General features: G+C 45.5%; 1 protein-coding gene across 1 annotated transcript; it reads left to right on the forward strand.

Annotated features, from left to right (window-relative positions):
• The first annotated feature begins 444 nt into the window (after window positions 1-444).
• Window positions 445-11,919, forward strand: tamalin (trafficking regulator and scaffold protein tamalin). Its single transcript, XM_076042488.1, has 8 exons — window positions 445-848; window positions 2,627-2,682; window positions 3,691-3,745; window positions 5,581-5,683; window positions 7,671-7,764; window positions 9,177-9,243; window positions 10,253-10,319; window positions 11,036-11,919. Exons 1-8 carry the CDS (start codon window positions 651-653, stop codon window positions 11,482-11,484), a joined length of 1,089 nt encoding a protein of 362 aa, XP_075898603.1. The 5' UTR covers window positions 445-650; the 3' UTR covers window positions 11,485-11,919.
• Window positions 11,920-21,354: the final 9,435 nt, after the last annotated feature.

The raw sequence follows: 21,354 nt of genomic DNA on the forward strand, positions 1-21,354 counted from the left end.
ACCCCCCCACCCCCCCCATTCCAATAACTTTTAAAAGATACGACAAATATTTGAAGTATTTTAAACTGACTCAATTTCTTTTTTTCCCCCCCACATAGTATATATTTTTTCAAACTACACAGTAACAGAAGTGGATTGGCAGCATTGTTCTGGAATCTCTCTGACGCCACTCTCAGAATTATCGCTTTATTATTTTTTTTTGGACGTTGACTTAAATCCTTCGAACTTCACTTTTGTCATCAAAGCACTTTCAACACATCATTCACACCTTGCCGAAGCTTCTCTTATCAAACGCAAACCGCCACCACGGATTTGCCCGTTTCAACATTTCCTCACTGCGGGACATTTTCAGCGAAGGTGACGCACCGAGGTTACACGACACGTGAACGCACCACCACGACAAGACGAGCGACCTGACGCCTCATTCGTGTCGCTCACAACACAGCCCCGCCCCCCACGCAGCCTGTTGTGCAGAAACCTCCGGAGCGTCACTGCGGTTCCCCTCCACGCTGACACACACAGACACACACACATACACACCCGCTCAGCAGCAGCAGCAGCAGCAGCAGCATCTCTACCGGGGCTGCCGGCGCTCACACGACACAAGACTTCCAGTGAAGTTGTGAACTTTAGCAGCAGCCGTCGCCGACATGACTTTCAGGAGGCTGAAGAAGGTGAACTCCAGCGGGCCCAACCACACTGGACCCGCCGCTGGTCAGGACATTTATTTCCCATCGTCCAAGTCGGACAGCTGCAGGACGGCGGACTTGCCCGGCAACTCCTCCGAGGTGTACAACTACAAGACCCTGGCCTACTCTGGCGGCACGCTGCCCAGGAACTTCAACAAGGTAAGAAGTCAACACAAACACTTTTTCTTGCTTCTCAAAGTCTACATGTGTACTTTCTACTCATGTATAGCGTTTGGTTGTTTTTTTTTACTTCATGGCAGATACACCAAGAGTTTTCAGCCCCGGTTCTGATCACTGTAGGCATCGAATGACATTTATTTTGGGTCAGGAATACGTTTTGTTCTCACTTTTGGTTGTGCTTTTGAGTTGATGGCTACACTACATCTACATCTGAAAGTGAATATCATGAGTACTGTGTGATGCAGCCGAACCTCAGTGTGAAAATGGACATTGGTGGTTCTGATGTGACCCAGGGTTTGCGCACTTCAACACCAGCATCTAAAGCCATGGCTGAAAGGTGTTGGGTTTCTCCCCTCAGAGCTAATTTACAGTTGTGTAATTGCCTAACAATGTTGTAGTTGGAATAACAAGAATTTTAACCAGAACCAGAACGTCTTTATAAAGAACTCTTTGATTGCTGCAAGTTCCAAATGGAATTTCTGAGGGCTCTCTGGCTGAGCGTCAGTGTTGTTTCTTTGGCTTTGTTGTCGATATTTCCACTTTAAATGTTGCTTTCCTCCTCAACATCCCAAGACAGTTTTTCTCTGCTCTAAACGGACTTAAGTGCTCTAACCAAATAGCAGCATGCTTTCTGAATTCCTTGATTGAATAAGACAGCAGTTCCTTTTTCTCTCCGATCGTCCAGACTTGATGTCAGCTGTGGCCAGCGTTGCATAATGCTGGTTAACAGTTGCCACAGCTTGTTGGCTAATCGCTACATCTTCCGGCCGACTCTGTCCTCCAGCACGTCATCAGTCGTTACCGAAGGTAAAAAAGTACAGAGGCCCGTTTGGGGCTTCGCAAAGAAACGAGGAAGAGCGAACTGTACTGGGTATGGCGCAGTCAACCCTCGTGTGTGTTGCGGCTGCGGTGCTACAACAGTGCATTGTGTGCACACAGGGCAGATCCAGCTCCAGCCACCCTCCACCCCCGCCGCTGCTCCCCCTCTCGCTCTCCCTCTGTGGGTTTTTGGAGGGAATAAATGCTCCCATTGAGGGGCCGGCGGGGACAATTCTGTAAGTGTTGGGACATTAAGAAAGCAACATTTTTACGACTCGGGAGGGGATTGTAACACAAAGCAGCCCCTTCACAGCGGCAGCATTTGAACATGATGGAGTTGGAAGCGGATGAGGACGGATTTGTAAGTGATTGAGTGGAGCCGTCCAGACAGATGCCCACCTTGTTTGCACGGTCAGGTAGGGACGGACGGGCGCTGGCCTACTGTTGACACTTTATTTTCTGGGACTCAATGCGGCCATTATGGGCTGCTTTTGAGCTGCTGTTACGCAGTTTATTTTAGTAACGCTCCAGGATTTGTTCAGACTTCAATTAGCGCTCGCTGAGTCCTTACAGTGCCTCTAGGAAGGTGATTTTGTCAAATTAGTCCCTAAGTTTAGGCGAGGCCTCCCTGGGATGTCGTGAGTGCGAGAGGTAAACAAAAGGCAGACGAGACACGCAATGCGAGTTTCTGTTTTCATATGTGAGGCTCAGCGGCCTTAAAAAAAACAAAACACAAACATGTGGCATGCGGTACATGTGGAGCTTCTCTAGGACCTGCTGGACTGGTTCATGTGTACAGTAGGTGTGTCAGGGATTTTCTTTTTTTTTCCTGTGTGCGTGCGTGCAGAGGGGTCGGCGGGGGACTCACATGACTGATGTAGCGTTAACATCACGGCAGATGTCTGACATGTATCTCTCTGCTCCATCTCCTCCTCCAGGGCGGTGGCGGCCCGCAGAAGTGGAAGCCCCTCACTCAGTCACCAGAACCACAAAGGTACAGAACCTCCTCCCGCCCACCACACCGCTGGCTAATACAGTGTTTCTCAACCTTTTCATAATCCCATGGCTCACGACCAACCTAAAATATTACAAAAAAATGACTTTTTAGCCTCATAGTGACAATGTAGTCTCTAACTTTATTGATACTCACTCAGTGTGAAACCTGGGCCTGTTTAGATGCACACAAAGCTGAAATCCAGGCAGGAAAATAGGCTCACATTCATTTAAAGTACAGTCACTCAACAATGTTATTATTTTTAGACCAATTAAGTTAAATGAGAGTTTTTGACGTCACACCTGATCATGCCACTCCACCTCGAGCTGTTTGCACTGACGTTTGCCTTCATTGCGCCGCAGGCTATCGTTGAGCCAGCATAAGATTGTGTTCAATTTAATTGCTGTTAAAAAGAATATTAAACTGTTAACTTATAGTAATTGATGAGCTGAATGACTCCTGATGAAGTCACCTCCAAATCAGCGTTTCTCAACTGGTGGATCGCGACCCAAAAAGTGGGTCACACAGCTGTTTTGTTTGGGTCGCCGCTTCGTGGGCAGTTCACCTTTTCTTTCTTCTTTTTTTTAAAGGGATTTTAAATTATATATGTTTATAGAGACACGCAGTTTATTTCAATATTTTGAATAATTTATTTACCAGACATGACAGAAAGTGGGCAAGCGGTTGTTTTTTTTTTTGTGGACTAAATTTGGGTCACGACTTCATGGAAAGAAATGTGGTTCCTGATTCTCCACCAGTTGAGAACCGCTGGTGTAAATGCATCACACCGCTTTGCAGGTTTTTTCTTACCCTGATGAAACTTTTCTTTAGTCCAAGTAATGTGGACTTCTTGCATTTGTAAAAAAAAACAAAAACAAAACCCCAACCCACCCACAGCTGGCAGTATTTCTGACCAGAGGTCTCTGTCCCGGTTCTGTGAATGTAGGCAGAAGTAAAGATGCAATCCACAAGACTTAATGGGGGAAATTTTTTTTTTCTTTTTTTCAGAAAGGTCGTGGTCCTGGAGAAAAAGGACGACGAGGCGTTCGGGTTTGAGATCCAGGTAAGAAGGTCACGACGACCTGTGAGATGTGAAAGATTCCTCCAGCAGCTCATTCTGACTGGGACTGGATGCGATAACGGACGATGACGCTTGATTGACTGAAATGTGAACATCTGATCCCGCCGATCTCTTAATCTGTGCGCTTGCCTGCGCCGGCGGCGGCAGCGGTGGCGCGGTGAAAAGGTCACGCAGTCGGCGAAGCCCGTCGCTCTCAGTCCCATGACTGGAGAATAAGAGAGGATTCTTTTTCCTGTTTTTTCCCCGCTCTTTATTTAAGCTTTGTGGTTTGTTCGCACAATTTCCTTCTCGTTACCTTCTCACCTTTGACCTCAGACATTCACCTGTTGGATCATCGTTTTTTTTCCTCTGTGTAGTTTCTTTCATTGCTTTTTTTTCTTTCTTTTTTTTACCAGTAAACCTTAGTTGACCTGTCAAAGCTTTTTGGAAGTCGGAAACACACACGGAGAGTCGCGTTGTTTCTATTTATGGTTCAGGTTCCCGCCCTTCCTGCCTGCTCACGGCCTGAAGGAAGTGAGAACGCGAGGACCAGTTTGACGGTTAGCAGAGAGAGAGAGAGAGAGAGAGAGAGAGAGAGGCAAATGAGTTTAGGAGTGTTTGCTGCTGGGTTCGCTCTGCGTCATCTTAATGCCGGGCCGAGGATTCGCCATGTAAATGCGATGTTTGCGTTTGAGCTGTATTTGCATGGTTTCGTGTGTTTTTCCCTGCAGGGACGCTCACTGAGAGCCAGCAGGTCTGAACTATCACAAATACAGCGATACAACATTTTATTATGAGAAAGAGTAGACGGCGGCGGCAGCAAATGGAAAAGCTTGAGAACTCATCCGTTATTTTTATGATGCTGTGTCAATAGTTTTTGTGAGTCAACCTGTTTTGCGAAGAAAAGAAAAAAGTCCCCTGGTATCAATCAGGCGCCGTTCAGCAGCCTCACGCTGGCTGACTGATTGCTGCGTGACACCAGGAAGTGGCTCTGCCGTCTCCGGCGACCTTCAGCGCAGAGACGGCGGCGCCTGACAAGAGGAAGAGCATGCAATCGCAATGTGGAAGTGACAACAATTGTTTCCAGGCCAACCAAATGTTAGACAAATATGAATGGTTGCCACGTTATCTCTTAACTCCAGTGTTGAAACAACCACAGCTCTCCTCCAAACTAGAAACAGAGTAGTATCGAATAGAATAGAATAGAATAGATGTACTTTATTGATCCCAAATTGGGAAACTATTAAAGCTGTTTCAGCACTAAAAACAAAAAAAAACTGTACAGTGATCTAAATACAGTCAAGTGAATGTAAATACAACAAACGCTGTATATTAAAAGTGACCAAACCTATATTCAGACTGAAAGCAAAAATCATCACTTCCTGTATTTGACACTTTGTGAAGGTCAACGCTGGTTTGTAGTGCGCACAGCCGTTTGCCTGGAGTCTCCAGCAAATGCAAACAACAGAAGAAAAAGAAAATACTGGAAAAATGTGTCAGTATTGCTTGTAAAGTGTCACCCAACTCTGAGTCAAAAGAGCTGTCTTAAGAATGGATTACAAAGTGCCACAAAGTGAGTGAGTGTGAAATGGGTGAAATGGGGATTTTGGGTGAGCTGTCCCTTTAATTTCCTGACGTACAAACGCTAAAGCCACTCGCAATTCATGAGTGATACATTAACGCGCTCCGTGTTCCTTCGCTCTGGCAGATCAAAATATTAAAGTTTGACTTTTTACTTTAAATGTTTAGACTGGTCAAATTCCAGCACCTGCCTGGCCAGACGCTGCATCTCTCATCTTTCTTCCTCCTTGTCTCCTCGTCTCCTCGTCTCCTTTCAGACTTACGGCCTTCACCATCAGGACGAGAACTCGGTGGAGATGTGCACGTTTGTGTGCAAGGTGCACAACGACAGCCCGGCGCAGCAAGCAGGACTCAAAGTTGGTGAGTTTCAGCCTGAGAGTGAATACTTTACTTTTAATAAGCAAACACAAGAAGGAAGGAAAGAAAGAAAGAAAGAAAGAAAGAAAGAAAGAAAGGCAGTAACAGACATGAGGGGAAAATGTCTGCAGGGGGTTTTTCAGTTCACTTCAGTTCATACTGTTCCTCCAGTTGCCAGCTGACATTCGTGTGCTGCACGTCAACAAAAGCAGTCGACCATTTAGGGAAGTACAAATATGACCGTGTGCCTGCCCAATTTTCCAGGCAACAAGCAAATAATGGAGTGGCACTCGTGTGTCTGCCAGCTGCCGTCACCAGCGTGCCAAACAGAGACCACCTTTTCAAGAGCAACTTTTTGGGACCTTGTGTTCATTATCATTATTATTGTTGTCATTGTCTATTTTTTTTTCTCTTTAATTTGAATTGAGACACGGCTTGGCTTCTGTTACGAAGCCAAACGGCTTAGAAATCTTCTTGAGAGTGAACTCAAGAAGAGGAAGCGTTTGTGCTCGCCAACGCCGAGACGTCTATAAATTGTCTCTCGGTTTTTCGAACCCGTGACTCGACTGGAGTGGCTCTCGCGGGGGGACGGAAGGCGATCCTCTTCCTCCGGCCGGACCTCACGCGATTGTCAGTTTCACTTCCTACATTCTTTGAATGTTCAGTCCATTGTTTGGCTGAACGCGGTGACTTCACTGCTCGCTGTTTGGGTGGAGGTGGAGGTTTGAGAAAGAAAGAAAGAAAGAAAGAAAAAAAAAAAGGCCTTTTGTGCGGCAGCCTCACAAAAGGCCGCCGTCGCGCATGACTTCACGTGAGTCTGATGATCTGACGGCCGCCGAGCGCCGTCACTCACGCACACACAGTGCAGCGCCGCGCCGCGGGACTCACTTTTGATAGAAAACAACAGTTGCATAAACACTGAGTGCACGACTTGGTTTGAAAAACGCTGCTTGATTTCCTTTCAATTGAACAAAAACAAACTATAAATCTTCATGTTTAAGAGATCGTAACTTCCCAATGGATCAATGTTCTTTTTATTTTACAAGTTCGTTTTTTTTTTTTTTTTTTTTTTTTCAATATTAGCCATAAACATCACTTAGCCTGTTTCAAGCTGTCAGTACAAAGTTTATCACTGTTGTGTTGTGAGGCCATAAAGACAACATGAGATTCCTCTGAATGACACACAAAACGAATCCTTCTAAGAACAGACGGCGTATTTAGTCCACACACACACACACACACACACACACACACACACACACACACACACTACTGTTGAAAAGTTTCTGCATTTCTGCATCTGAATATCAGAGTGTGCAATATGCTTCCATCATTACAGAAGTCGAATGCTTTAAAATTGCTATCAAACTCTCAATATTTCTATAACACACAGTTGTGTTCTGGTCACAATTCGTTGTGTGTGCTAAACAATAGGAGTGAACAAAGCGTAGTGGTTGATATTTTTTGCACTTTACAAACAGCCCCATTTTAGCGTTGAACTTTGCACACCTGGAATTCCCTCCATCACTCTGAATTAGACATTGGAAATGGTTTCCATCCAACACTCAAATGTTGCCAGACTTGTTCAGCACATCTTGGCTGATTTTCACGCACTCATAGTAATCGCAGAGCATTCGAGATCATTATCTTATCATCCTGGTTATGGTGGAGGTTGATGCAGAAATGAGTCAGTGACCCCAAACTGTTGGAACAGTGTGTGTTTGATGAGGCTGTGCAGAGTCTTGTGTTCAGCCTACTGTTCAGATTGAGCAGCCAACAGTTCAGTGCTGAGCCCCGGGGGCCTTGATTGACGATGTGACTGCCACGACTGCACACGTGCCGTCCGCACATTTGCTTCGCACATGAGTCGGAGCGTCACTGGAGGGCCGCAGCTTGGAATCATTCGAGCCGCAGTGGACTGAGGTGCTTCCTGAACTGATGAGCGCCGCCTCACACACATTCTCTTGTGCGCGTGTTTGTGTCCACACAGGAGACACTATTGCGAGCGTGAATGACGCCACGGTGGAGGGCTTTCGACACAAAGACATTGTTCAGCTCATCCGGGGCTGCGGAAACACGATCAGGTAAAACCACACTGTGTGTTTTCTGAAAAGCTTTGAAAAGGTGTCAGGGTTATTACTCCGTCTCGGACGCAGAACAGGCACTCAAGTTTTTTGGCTCTTTAGTTTCTCATTTGAATAAAACATTTTAGAGTCGTGAATGTAGAATCGTTCATCAAAATGGGTGTTAATCACAGAAGCAAAGGGCTTTTTCCTGTATCTCTGTATCTTCTGTATCTTCTGTATCTGTATTTTCTATATCACATGCACGGCGGATGTCTTTCTGCAAAATAAGAGAAAACACTGATAGATACTAAGACTGGAAGTGCTGTAAAGCTGCTTTTCTGACATCTCTTATTGAAAAAAATCTGATAAAATAAGAAGGGGGATTTCATTTTCCGTCTAATCAACACATAAAAGCAAATCTTAACCGATGCGTTTTTTTACACCGCAGTCAGAACAGGAAGTCTGGCAGATGACTTTATTGCTGAGTGGGTTTGTATAATCTGCGCCGTGCCCTCTTCCCCATCCTCCACTCTTGCCAGATTAAAAGGACAATTAGCGAGGGCGCCGCCCGCAAGCTTTTAGCGCTGCCGTTAAGAGAGGCGAGGTGAACCGCATCAGAGGGCCGGTGTGGGCGCGCAATTTATAGACCCCGGCACCGGCGGAGCACGCACGCGACTCCAGCCAGAGCAAACTGTTAAAGTGAAAACGAGCTCTTTAACTCGTGTGATTCAAAGGATTCGCTGCAGTGCTGCTCTGCTGCTGCTGCTGCTGCTGCTGCTGGAAACAGTGGCAGCGCAGCGATGCCTTCCCACCACCGTGCTGTGAAAGGAGCCTTTCATATGTTCATAAGGTCCTGTGTGTTTTTATAGTAGCTCACTATCTGCCCTCCCAGGGTTTTATAAGCACTTCTACATTTTGCCCGCTTCTTCTTACGCTACAAATGTTTTATTTTCTTTATTTATTTTTAATTCAAACGCTAGCAGTCAACAGTTTGGACTCACACCTCTGAATGTCTTTCATTCTCATTACCGTTGACATCGCAGTCTCTCACCAAAGGCATCAAAACTACGTTTGAACAAACATGGGATTTTGTAGGAAACAATAAAAGTATCAAATAACTCAAACACGTTTTATATTGAAATTCTTCAAAATAGCCGCCTTTCATATAAAGCATATTTAAAGTTGTTGGACGCGTTTTTCTTTGCTGCATAATGACTTATATCTTGCTCATACAGTTGATGTCTTCAGTATCAACCTGCAGTGTAGAAAGTTGTAAAGATAAAATAAATTGCATGAGAAGGTGTCCAAACTTTCAACTGGTAGTGTGTATTTTCTTCCTTCTATTTGCACAATATGTTGTTGTAATTATAAGGACTTCTATTCTATTCTATTCTATTCTATTCTAACTCGGTCCTGTTTGGCTCTGGCAGGCTGGAGACGGTTTACAGCGACGCCATCCGAAAGGCAGAGTTGGAGGCCCGGCTGCAGTACCTGAAGGTGAGCTTTTTGTCCCTGCAGCAGTTTGTCAGCAGTGAGTCAGCCAAAAGCTATTCTTGCACACACATACACACACACACACACACACACACACACACACACACACACACAGACACAGACACAGACACAGACACAGACACACACACACACAGACATTACATTACACGCTAGATGGCTAGATATAGACGCACACCTGTCTGCGCAGCAGCTCCACCTGTTGCATCAGCAGTTCCTCCAGCCGTCTCTCTGGGTCACTTCAGACATTCCTGGCTCTGGCAGCCAGTCAGGTGGCCTGGACTGAATGCACATTACCCCCCCCCCCCTCTCCCATCACCACCCCACCCAGATTACAGCAGCTGTTGCCACTCTAATCCATCAGAGTGTGAGAGCTGCACAAAACAGCCGCTCTCCCAGAGGCTAAACCCGCCATTTTAAAGATTAGCGTGCTGAGAGGGAGCATCTGAGGCGCCCGGGGTCACAGAAAGGAAGGGAATCCAGCGCCCAGTGACTAGAACGTACGCTGCTGCAGCCTGAACCATGTGGCTTTTCTGGTTTGAAACCTGAGTCATTTGTCAAGGCTTTGAGAAATGTTCATTGTCGGTTGTGAGAGAACCAACAACTGCTGCTTTCTGCAGTTAATAGCAAAATAATTGCAGGTCACAAAATATCCAGCTGTAAAACAAAGGATCACAACTTCACCTTGTCAATCTGCCTCGACACTGCTCACACCTTCCAAACTTGACCAGCGCACACAGCCAGTCGGTCCTTGAACGCAACCCCATGTCACCTCAAACCTCCCAAAACATATTTATACACACTGTCGTTCAGTTGTATTTTATTGAAAACTCCTTGGCTGAGACCCCAGCTGTCTGCCAGTGGAGGTTGTCTTCCACTGGAGTGAACAGTTTCACCGTTTATTGCAGCCTGTGAAGTTGCTCACAGTTGCTCTACAGATTTCAGATGAAATGTACTTAAACCTGTTTTCCATGTTTTGTGTCTTCCTCAACAGCAAACTCTTCATGAGAAATGGGATGAGTATCGGTCGCTGATGGTGCAGGAGCAGAGACTCGTTCATGGTAGGTTCTGTGGATTCGGTCGTGTTTTTTGTTTTTTTCAACATATATGAGAAAAACAATGAAACTGGCAAAACATGTATTTTCCTTGTGTGATGATTTCTAGGAAATGATTTTAACAAACACTCACCAAAAGGCCATTTGTTTTACCAAATGACTTCTCATACTGGCATTCCCCTCTGCAGGGCACAGTAGCACACTGAGCCATCCATCACTGCAGTGTCAGTGGTCAGTGGGTGAATTAGTAACGTTTGACATGGTCGTTAATCACAGTGAGCAGCTCAAACTCAGTGCGGATAGTTAGTCTGGTCCGTTCAATAGTTGGAATTAATAGTTAATCAATAATTAATAGTTAGCTTGCATCCCATCATTATTGAGTTTGAAAAATCAAATGTTGATTGATTGAAACAGTTTTGTCATTAGAACGATTGATAGATACTTTATTGATCTCCAGGAGAAAGCTTCACATTCGCTCCCCTCTATGTCACAGCTGTGGCTCCAAGACTTCAAAATAAAAGCACAAGAAAAACTTGACCCGAGAAGTCGCTGTAGTTTGCAATTTGTTCCAGTCATATGTTATCATTGACCTCGATTTCCAACATTTTTCCTGTGAACTGAGTGACTGGAGTCTCTATTTGGCTCCATTAAGACGGCAAAGCCAACTGGGGTTTTATTTTGTGTGTGTGTGTGACGAGAGGTCTCGCTCTCTTCTCTGGCAGGCATCGTGATGAGCGACGCCGCCGTGTACGAGTCTCTGGAGTCTGCGGGGATCTACGGCAGCCTGGGCTCGCCCAGCCCGGCCTCCCGGCGAACGCTGCGCTGCACGGGCAGCACCAGCAGCAGCGGCAGCATCCTCAGCACGGCCACAGAGGACGAGTCCGTCTACCAGACCTGCCTGCCGCCGGCCGAGCAGCAGAAGAGGGAGCCGGCCCGGTCGCAGCGCCTGCGGCCCGCCAGCGAGCTCTTCACCGCCGCCAAGACCACGCTGACCCGCAGCGCCAGCACGCGCAGCTACATGAGGGGCCCGTCGTCGGGGTCGTCGGGGGACAAGCAGGCCGGGTTCGGTTCGCTGCAGAGGAAACCCAAACAGAAGAGCTTCCGCAGGCGCCTCCTCAAATTCATCCCGGGCTTGAACCGGCCGCTGGAGGAGGAGGAGAGCAAACTGTGAACCGGAAAAAAACTCTCACGGACTTGACTGCAATTAATAATTTTTTTTAAAAAATTTAAAAAGTGCGAGCACAGAAGCTGGAGACCAAAGTTGCTGCTCTCCACGTTTGAGTTCGAGACCAATGAACGTTTGGCTAAGTTCTGTAGCCCCTCCCCCACCAACCAACTTGTCACAGCTGTACATATCTTCTGTTTTGGTTTGTTTCTGTTTTTGATGTTTTTTTTAAGTTATTTATTTATTTTCGGTGTCAGATTTGTGGCCATAATGAAGGATATTACAGTTTGAGCTGCAGGCACTCCTTTGTTTGATTCGTGGGAACTGTTTTTGTGCAGCGAGAAATTTTGTACGTTTAGACGACTCAGGATGATCCTGAGTTCCCTGATTTTTTTTCCCGCCTGAGGCACCATTCCTATAAATAAAAAAGCCTTTTTTTTTTTCAAATTACCGATTTGTTGTCATTTTTGCAAGACAACGCTATTTTCTTCCACTTGCCAAAACTGTCTCTTGTAATCATAGTTGCAGGACTGAAAAAACTACTACTCATCCACACACAGACGGTTGTGTGTCCTCTGTGGCCGAGTGCCCTCGTCCATGTGATTTATTTCTTTTTTTAAAAATAGTAAGGCGAGGAATGTTATCAGGGAACATTATTGTGCCCTGTGTGAGTTGAGAAGGTTAGTGTGCGGTTTGCTGTGGTCCCAGGCTCTCTTGAGCTGCAGCCGTGTCCAGAATGGAGGCTGTTGTGTGCACTCTGACAGTTTATTGTCGGGAGGAACGGTGAGGAATGTGCGGTGAAAAGCATGACCCGAAAATTCCCGAGCGCGGCCGCTTTCTTTTTTAGCCGCTTTGCCGCCTCAAAGCCATCGCGTCTTCCACGCTCTGGCGTTCCCATGGTGCGTTCACTCGTCCGAGGGGCTCCGAGCGAGTGTGTGTGTGTGTGTGTGTGTGTGTGTGCGTCTGGTGGGGGGGGGCAGGCGGGGGTTGTCCACAGTCTTTTCATGCCTGACCCCCAGCTGGCCCAGGAGGTCACGGTGGTCACTCTCTCCACTGACCGGCCAGCGTTGATCCTCATTGTCCTGCTGCTGTTCATTCACGGCAACGTCGGGGGTGTCGGCGGTGCTGAGCTCCGCTGGTGCGGCCGCTCGTTAGAGCCGCAGCCTAACGAGACCGAGACGTTATCAAGATTGGAGAGCATGAAGACCGAGAAAAGACGGAGACATTTGGAGGTCGACGCCAAGACTGCATATATCAAAGAAAAATCACAACCACAGAACAAATCATCAGTACTTTTTTTTAATTCAAGTTTGCTTCTACTGAACAGCACTTCTCCATCCTGTGGGACAGCAAAGTATATTTTAACATTTTGCTGCTTTGCCAGCTATTTTGAACCATTTCAACAAAAAGCAACTTTGCTTCATAAAATTAAAAAATAAATTAACCTGGAATAATTTCACTGAAAAGCCTAAAAAAAAAGCATGAAAACCTTTCATGTCTGAGCTCAACACTTAAAATACACTCATCTCACTCATGGTGGTTGAGAAAGACCTCAAAGTTCTGCATTCAACCAAGATCCTTAAAAAGCGGTCTCGAGATCTTGAGTACTACAACACAACACTAGAGTGACACAATGGCATCGTTTGGCAAACTGACCGGAAACATTGGCTTTTCTTTCAGAGCCGATGGGCCGACGAGCGCATAACAAGGAGATAATCACCGGCGGCGGTTCGTGCTTAGCAGTTTAACCCGGTGGGAGGTAAAGTGCAGGGTGGCGGACTGCGACTTTTACAGTTGCAAATGTTTGGCCGTCGCCCAGCTGCTTAAACACTGCTGTTGACTCTCGGGCTGAGGGGTGTGTTTGTTTTCCTTTCTGCTCTCCGGCACAAAATTTGTTGCCGGTTCCGTTTCCGCCAAAACACACGTAAATCAGACTTGACTTTGTCAAATAAATTTTAAAAAAAAAAACATTCCTTGGACCAGCTTTTAGAATAAAAAAAATATTCAGTGCATCATTAGAAGGAGCTGAGCTTGGTTGCAATACAATCTGACATGAGCAACAAAATAAACACCTGCAATCTAGCAGGGTAGATTTATAGCAATGTTTATCAATGACTTCTGTTCCAGGATTTAGCTTTCATACAACAGACAATCATTCATCCACAGTCAAGAGGCTCACACTGTAACTGCAGAGGTGAGTGCACAGGGCTGCTTGTCACTGGCCCTCACCCCAAGTGAACTGGGATGGATTCCAGTTACACAACCCACAACATGAATCCTCTCAATAGAAAACACTTTCTGCATTCCACTGCTTATAGAACATTTTATTTGAGAAGAAAAATAATTTCTTTAATTAAATTTGTTTGCCTAACTACAAATGTTATAAAACAAAATTCTATTATGTTGGAAAATGTCTCACTTTGCTATCTTTTAGTAACAGCTTGTGATCTTCGTGCACTGGAGAGTTGCGTTAATGTAATACTGGACTGCCCCTGTACTTTACGTACTGCACATAAAGTTGCGTCATCCTGCTATGGAACATGATCAAGCTGCTGATAATGAGAAGCGTCATATGCGTCTAATTTTATGTTTCCATGTTGCTCATTAGCTGCAGTTTACAAAAACGTAAACACTCCACGTGTGTACTAACGGTTAGAAAGAGGAAGCAGGGCCGAGAGAGACAGAGATGTTGTGACGCAGCGGTTGGATGTTCAGGTCACAGTTCTGTTTCTAAAGCCAGATGTGCGTCAGAGCGTCTGACGGGCCGCTGGTGCCTCCGGGCAAATTAATAGATGAGCGCAGCTCTTGTAGTTTAAAAATAAGGAAGCGGTCGAAGGTTTGAGCTCAAAGGAAGACGTCGACGCTACCGCAAATTTCAGAGCCACGAGGCCGTCGCCCCCGTCCTGAGCTGCAGTGCCTCCCAAAAAGAGAAGCAGCAGTGTCACAAGGCGTGGGTGGCTTTTGCTCTTGTCATGTATGATATGTAGACAAGAGCGAGCGCCGCATGTCGAGGCTCAGGATGTGGGCGACACATGATCCGGAAGTCCACCATAAAGATATGGAATCAAAACCCACTGCAAAACCAACATCATGTGGATGTAATTATGTTCCGCTGCTACCGACCTTCCTTCAGGAACAGTGAAAGAAGAGATGGAGGAAGGCTGACGGGACCTGAGATGACTGGGCTGGATGATCAGATGTTAACAATAAAAAAAAAAAAAATCCAACTGAGCAACTGCAAAAATGTGGAGGTGTTCAGTTTCACACTGCGGCAGTGGACCTGCTGCCATGACGGTCCCACAGCTTCCATGTTAGCTTTATTTTCACATTCTCATTTTTATTTTTCTGGCACAGACACCGCTGGAGAAGCCAAGAATGAAAAAGTACAAATACTTTGTTACTGCCCTGAGTTAGATTGCGCTGGACTTTATTTGAGTATTTCTTTTTTTTTTTTTTTTTTACAATTTTTACTTTTTCCTCCTACTTTTGTGCACAAATGTCTGCACTTTCTTGACCCACATTGGAGCAACATGCTCTGTAGTTTAGTGTTTAGAAGTTTTTATGAGATACAAATGATGTTAAAAGTAATTTGCTGTTGTTGTTGTTTGAAGTCAGGCTATAGGAACTCCGCTGTTGTGTAGTTCAATATAAAAGAGGATCATATTTGAGCGGGAGATTATTTTGGAGTACCTGGGCTTTGCCGTCACTCGTATTGTTGTATTGTTTCTTAATGGCAAAAAATAATTTGTACTTTCGAATGAAGTACATTGACTTAAGTTGAATTCGTACTTTTACTTTACACAAGTGTCCATATGTTTAGTGAAGTACAGAATGTGAATGTAACAACTAAACTAAAACTGGTTTTGGTGGAACAGGGCGAGGCCTTGCAGAGGCCTCAGACCTCAGATGACCTCCTGGCTGTGGGTCATCGCTCGCCCACTACGCTGGGAGAGCTATCAGCCAGTCAGTGTTCTTTATGACATCGTGAAGGGCTGATTTCCAGAACTGCCTGTTTGCACACACTTCCTCAAAACTGGAGCAAGGTGCCTGATAAAAGTGAATTTGGCATAAATTGTTCCTGATAAATGAGTTTCGGTGGCTTCTTCCCTTAAACTGTCGGTCATGTTTCCATCAAGTTGCTTGTTGAATCGTTCAACGAGCTGCGTTAAGAATTCCACATGAACGTATTCTGAGTCTCATTCTCAGCTCCGGTGGAAGTCAGTGAACACACAGCAGCACAAAATGTTCTTGTTATTTCCTCTTTCTCCCCATTTGATTGACTTGGATGACTTGTATGGATTGGAACCAAGACACTCAAACATAAAAGCCACAAACACGTGAGACGCTGTTGTCTTCTTCAACCTTGACGGCTGGAGCACTGCTTCTGTTGGACGTAAGAGACCTTCCTTTGTGCTCTGATCCCATTATTTTCTCCTCGTGGTTTGAAGTCGAACATGCTTTAGTTCAACCCCACATTACAATAAAAATCTGATGACAGCCGAGCGGTTTTGTTTGCAGTCACTGCCAGGCAACATCAGCAAACAACAGCGACGCAGAACCTAATAAAGCTGCGCAGCTGAACTGTTCAACCCTGAAGCCAGATAAAAATAACGTGGTGCGCCGATTGTGTTTATGTAAATTTCTACGTGAAGTAAAGCAGTCACTCTTTTCTTATCATTTACAGGTAACGACCCGCCCCGAATCTGCGTCGCTTTCATTGACATGCGCCTCTTTTCAGTGACATCATTCACAGCGGAGGTGGTGACTCACCACAACAAGAGAGCATGAGGGAGCTGGACAGAATGCTGCTCTTACTGCTTTCACTTCGAGTCAATCAGTCGCTCGAGTTACTCAGACGAGAAAAGTCCCTCGCGTCACCTCACGCCTTTTCCCACAACAGGTCTTACAAGTTTCATCGTGTTTTAAAACACGATTTGACTCCAACGCACTCGAACCGCGTGTCATCATCACACTGGGCTTCCTCGACCCACGTGGCTCCTGCGTCAACGTGCCGGACCCTTAAATGACTCGAGCGGATCATAGGCACAGTAACAGGTGATGCCGATGTCACCAAGTATCTTTTCCTTTTCCTCACTGCTTGTATTTCACACACTCAGGACTTTACAGGTTTGCTGCCAATACAGGAAAGGCAGCAGCTGTGTTGCTGTATAAATCTCTGCATAAATCAAGGGGTGGATGAAAGACACATTTGCTATTTGATACTAATTCCTTCAATTCGCTGAGAGCGCGACATCCCAAAGGTTTGCATCATTGGCTTTTGAGTAATGGTGGGCAGTAACACAACACACATGCTGACGGACCACACAGTCTGTATCTGGTCGAGCGCCTGCCTGAAGAGTCTTTGAAAATCCAGCAAGTCTGGAATAAATCTGATCTTTCTTATTTGTTTCAGTACAAATGTTCTCATATGATGCCAGGATAAAGTAAAAGTTATCACATGAGATATCAGAGAATAGAGAAAAGGAAAAGGAGGCCTTTATATTTGTTTTTTTTTTATAAATTAAAAGTGCTCAACACTTGAAAAAGAGCTGTTAGGATCTGTACTTCCTGTTTCCCCTCCTCCCTTCCTGTTGTCTTCTGTCTCTCCTGTCTGGACGCTGGCCTTGGAGGGGTCATCAACATGATCAGCTACACCTGCTCCCCCGACTCACCTGCCACCTGATTATCTTCTGCTCCTCTAAACTTGTATTTAACCCAGTCGCTGCCAGTTCTTCCACGAGCACCACCAGTTCGACTGCCTCTTTCAATGCTGTTTTCCAGCCCTTCGTTTTTGGACCGACACCCTGAGTTTTAACTTTAAAGTTTCTCGGTTAATAAATCTGCTTTTGTTCAATCTGTAGCGTGGGTGCAGCTTCAACCAACTAAAGGCAGGAACTAAAACGGCCTTTTCGCGAAGACCCCGAGTGGCCGTTGCGACCAGAGTCAACTGCAGGATGTGACCTGGGCAAATCCTGTGCAGTGAAACAGACCGGTTCCTCTTTTTAATAAGTTTATGATGTTTGAGGGGGGGGGGATGCAGATAAGGGGCCACCTGCTCTGATTCTGCTCCTCCCAGTCTCACTGACACTCCCTGACCGTTGCTGCTTACACAACCCTGTGTTGCATCACATGGATGAAGGACAAGGGCCCTTTTTAATTACAAGAGAGGGAAAGAGTTCCAAAACACGACATGACATCGAAAGTAACCTGAACTTTCAAAAGCCTGATTTCAGGGGTGTGTTTTGTTTACGTTTGTAGTTTTGTAGTTTGTGTAGATGCACAGCCTGCAGCAACGCTGGATAAGGAATAAATGTTCTGGCTTCCTTATAAAACCTCCGATTGAAACTTTACTTTGCACCCTGTGCTGGAGTAGAATCGCCTCCTCTGATTGGCTCTCCACTGACCTCGACTAATTGGCAGAAAACTGGACATTCCACGCTCTGATTACAGAAGAGAAGCCTTAAGAATTTAGAAATTAAATTTCCCACATTAGGGAAATTTACAAACTGAAAAATGAAAAATGACTGAAAAATGCTTGGTTTTCAGCGTCCTGCTAAAACTGAGGCTTCCACAGGTTGGAAGGGGACGAAACAAACACTGCATGAAGGAGGGAGAGATATCGGTGCCCTTTGTGACATCACAAAAGATCACTGCTCTTTCATAGTTTAAATACACAATTTCTGTAGAGTGGGTGACTGAGTTTATTGCCAGGCCGGCTAGATATATTTTATATGTATTATCACTATTACATCACAATATCTTCACTGTGGAATAATAACAAACTTTCAGGAAGAAAAATGGCAGAACAGTGTCACTGTGCTGTAGATTACAGTGGGGCTGACTGTTTACTTTACACCCGGCATTCATCAAAGGGTCCGAACATAAAACGCTGTTATATAAAACCCCTGGCAGCTGTGTGTGCACAGAGACAGAGAAAGTCCTCCAACACAATAGCAGGAAGTGTCGACGGGCTCGACGTTTAATCTCCGTGCGGACACAGTTTGACGCCGTTTCCCACAAACTTGTTCAACACTTGCCATAAATTATTTACCGAAGCCGATTGTGTTTGTTGCTGCGACGTGAGTGCAGACCTGTACACAGAAAACATCAACACGTGGGACGAGAGAAGGAGGAGGAGGACGACGGTGACCACTTCCTGTCTCCAGAGACAGGAAGTGGTCAGGATCAGCCTGTTCCCTTTTATTATGTCATTTTTTTTCCACGGGACGCTGCAGCCGCCTGGTCGGCACAGAGCGAGCAGTTGAAGCAGGATGGAGCGACTGCGCTCGTCTCACACAACACTGGAGCGAAATGGAAGCAGCCTCAGCAGCCCGGGCTACAGGAATGCTGCGAGCTGTGATGTTTATCCAACAGGAGAGAGGATGTTGACTCACCCCTGTTGCTTGCTCCAGGAAAACCGAGAGGACGGAGGCAGAGATACTGTGACCCGGTTCCCAGAAACACCACGTTGAGCACAAATGTGCTGTTTCTAGAAAGACGACACTTTGTTTTCATGAGAATAACTCCAGCGAGTCGGGCCCGAGGGAAACCGATGGAGGGCGTGGCCTTGTCGTGACTATGAATTTGCAAAAAGCAGAGGTGGGAAGTTACAGAGTTGCAATACTTTGTTAATGTACTGTAGTTTTTTTTTGTTTTTTTTAAAGGCATCTGTATTTTACTTTGCAACGTTTTACTTTTGCTTCCTACATTTGTGTACAAATATCAGTACTTTCTACTTCGTACAGTGGAAAAAACATGCTAGGTTTTTTTTTGTTTTTGTTTTTTTGGTGAGTCTGCGTCTGTTTAAATTATTTATTTTTCTTTTTTTGCCCATGGGAAAAAAAACAACAGCATACTCTAATATGTCAATTTTTCAATTTTTGGACATGTTGAGATTTTGCACTCTGCCACTCTGTCTTATATTTAACTATGATAGAACGGTCATTTCGGTGAGTTTCAGTCTGACTCAAGTTTTTTTTTTTTTGTACCAAAAAACACAACACAATATAGTATGTCATTTTTTACAATGTTCATGTTGAGTTTAAGTGCTCTTTAACCTTGTTTCATCACAGGCTTTCATTCAACAATCATCTCTGTAAGTCTCAGCCAATTCTGATTGTGACCACAGTTAAAATATATCAAGACACACACACACACACACACCTCCGTATTGGGAGTCAGCGTTGCTCCCCACAAGACCGTCTTCAGCGCTGAATATGAAAGAACTATAAAGTGCTTTAGTAACTCATGAATCCCAATTAAATTGAGAAGATCAGATTGGAAAGGTATATATAACATAAAGGTCACTGTATACTATAATAAAACAGTTTATAGTTGTGTGTTTACCATAAGCCAGTGGTTCTCAAACTTTCTCTGTCACGCCCCACCTTGGAGGAAGAAAGATTTTCATAGACTTGCATGGCATTAAAGTTAGCGATAAGGCTGGAATTAGGGTTAGGGTTACTGCTGGAATTAAGGTTAGGGTTTCGGGGTTCCTCATGGTTTAGAAACCCCAAATTTGACGTGGCTGTGTCTTGAGGGATCCCAATGAACCTGCAAGTGGTCCCATGTCTCTAGGACAAAGTTGACTTTTGACCCCATAGACTTGCATGGCATTATGGTTAGTGATAAGGCTGGAATTAGGGTTAGGGTTAGGGTTACTGCTGGAATTAGGGTTAGGGTTCCAGGGTTCCGCATGGGCTAGAAGCCCCAAATTTGACGTGGCTGTGTCTTGAGGGATCCCAATGAACCTGCAAGTGGTCCCATGTCTCTAGGACAAAGTTGACTTTTGACCCCATAGACTTGCATGGCATTAGGGTTAGCGATAAGGCTGGAATTAGGGTTAGGGTTACTGCTGGAATTAGGGTTAGGGTTCCGGGGTTCCACATGGGCTAGAAGCCCCAAATTTGACATGGCTGTGTCTTGAGGGATCCTGATGAACCTGCAAGTGGTCCCATGTCTCTAGGACAAAGTTGACTTTTGACCCCATAGACTTGCATGGCATTATGGTTAGTGATAAGGCTGGAATTAGGGTTAGGGTTAGGGTTACTGCTGGTATTAGGGTTAGGGTTCCAGGGTTCCTCATGGGCTAGAAGCCCCAAATTTGACGTGGCTGTGTCTTGAGGGATCCCAATGAACCGGCAAGTGGTCCCATGTCTCTAGGACAAAGTTGACTTTTGACCCCATAGACTTGCATGGCATTATGGTTAGCGATAAGGCTGGAATTAGGGTTAGGGTTACTGCTGGAATTAGGGTTAGGGTTCCGGGGTTCCACATGGGCTAGAAGCCCCAAATTTGACGTGGCTGTGTCTTGAGGGATCCCAATGAACCTGCAAGTGGTCCCATGTCTCTAGGACAAAGTTGACTTTTGACCCCATAGACTTGCATGGCATTATGGTTAGTGATAAGGCTGGAATTAGGGTTAGGGTTAGGGTTACTGCTGGAATTAGGGTTAGGGTTCCAGGGTTCTTCATGGGCTAGAAGCCCCAAATTTGACGTGGCTGCGTCTTGAGGGATCCTGATGAACCTGCAAGTGGTCCCATGTCTCTAGGACAAAGTTGACTTTTGACCCCATAGACTTGCATGGCATTAGGGTTAGCGATAAGGCTGGAATTAGGGTTAGGGTTACTGCTGGAATTAGGGTTAGGGTTCCGGGGTTCCACATGGGCTAGAAGCCCCAAATTTGACATGGCTGTGTCTTGAGGGATCCCAATGAACCTGCAAGTGGTCCCATGTCTCTAGGACAAAGTTGACTTTTGACCCCATAGACTTGCATGGCATTATGGTTAGTGATAAGGCTGGAATTAGGGTTAGGGTTAGGGTTACTGCTGGAATTAGGGTTAGGGTTCCAGGGTTCCTCATGGGCTAGAAGCCCCA

This window comes from Nelusetta ayraudi, unplaced genomic scaffold (assembly GCF_046127955.1).
Source record: "Nelusetta ayraudi isolate G7.1 ecotype Tasmania unplaced genomic scaffold, CSIRO-AGI_Nayr_v1 ptg000070l, whole genome shotgun sequence".
Taxonomy (NCBI): domain Eukaryota; kingdom Metazoa; phylum Chordata; class Actinopteri; order Tetraodontiformes; family Monacanthidae; genus Nelusetta; species Nelusetta ayraudi.

Excerpts from the sequence above, each read along its gene's own strand:
- tamalin (XM_076042488.1), top strand. The coding sequence starts at position 651 with ATGACTTTCAGGAGGCTGAAGAAGGTGAACTCCAGCGGGCCCAACCAC. Across the intron at positions 2,683-3,690 it reads CAGTCACCAGAACCACAAAG|AAAGGTCGTGGTCCTGGAGA; the intron begins GTACAGAACCTC and ends TCTTTTTTTCAG. Across the intron at positions 5,684-7,670 it reads GCAAGCAGGACTCAAAGTTG|GAGACACTATTGCGAGCGTG; the intron begins GTGAGTTTCAGC and ends GTGTCCACACAG.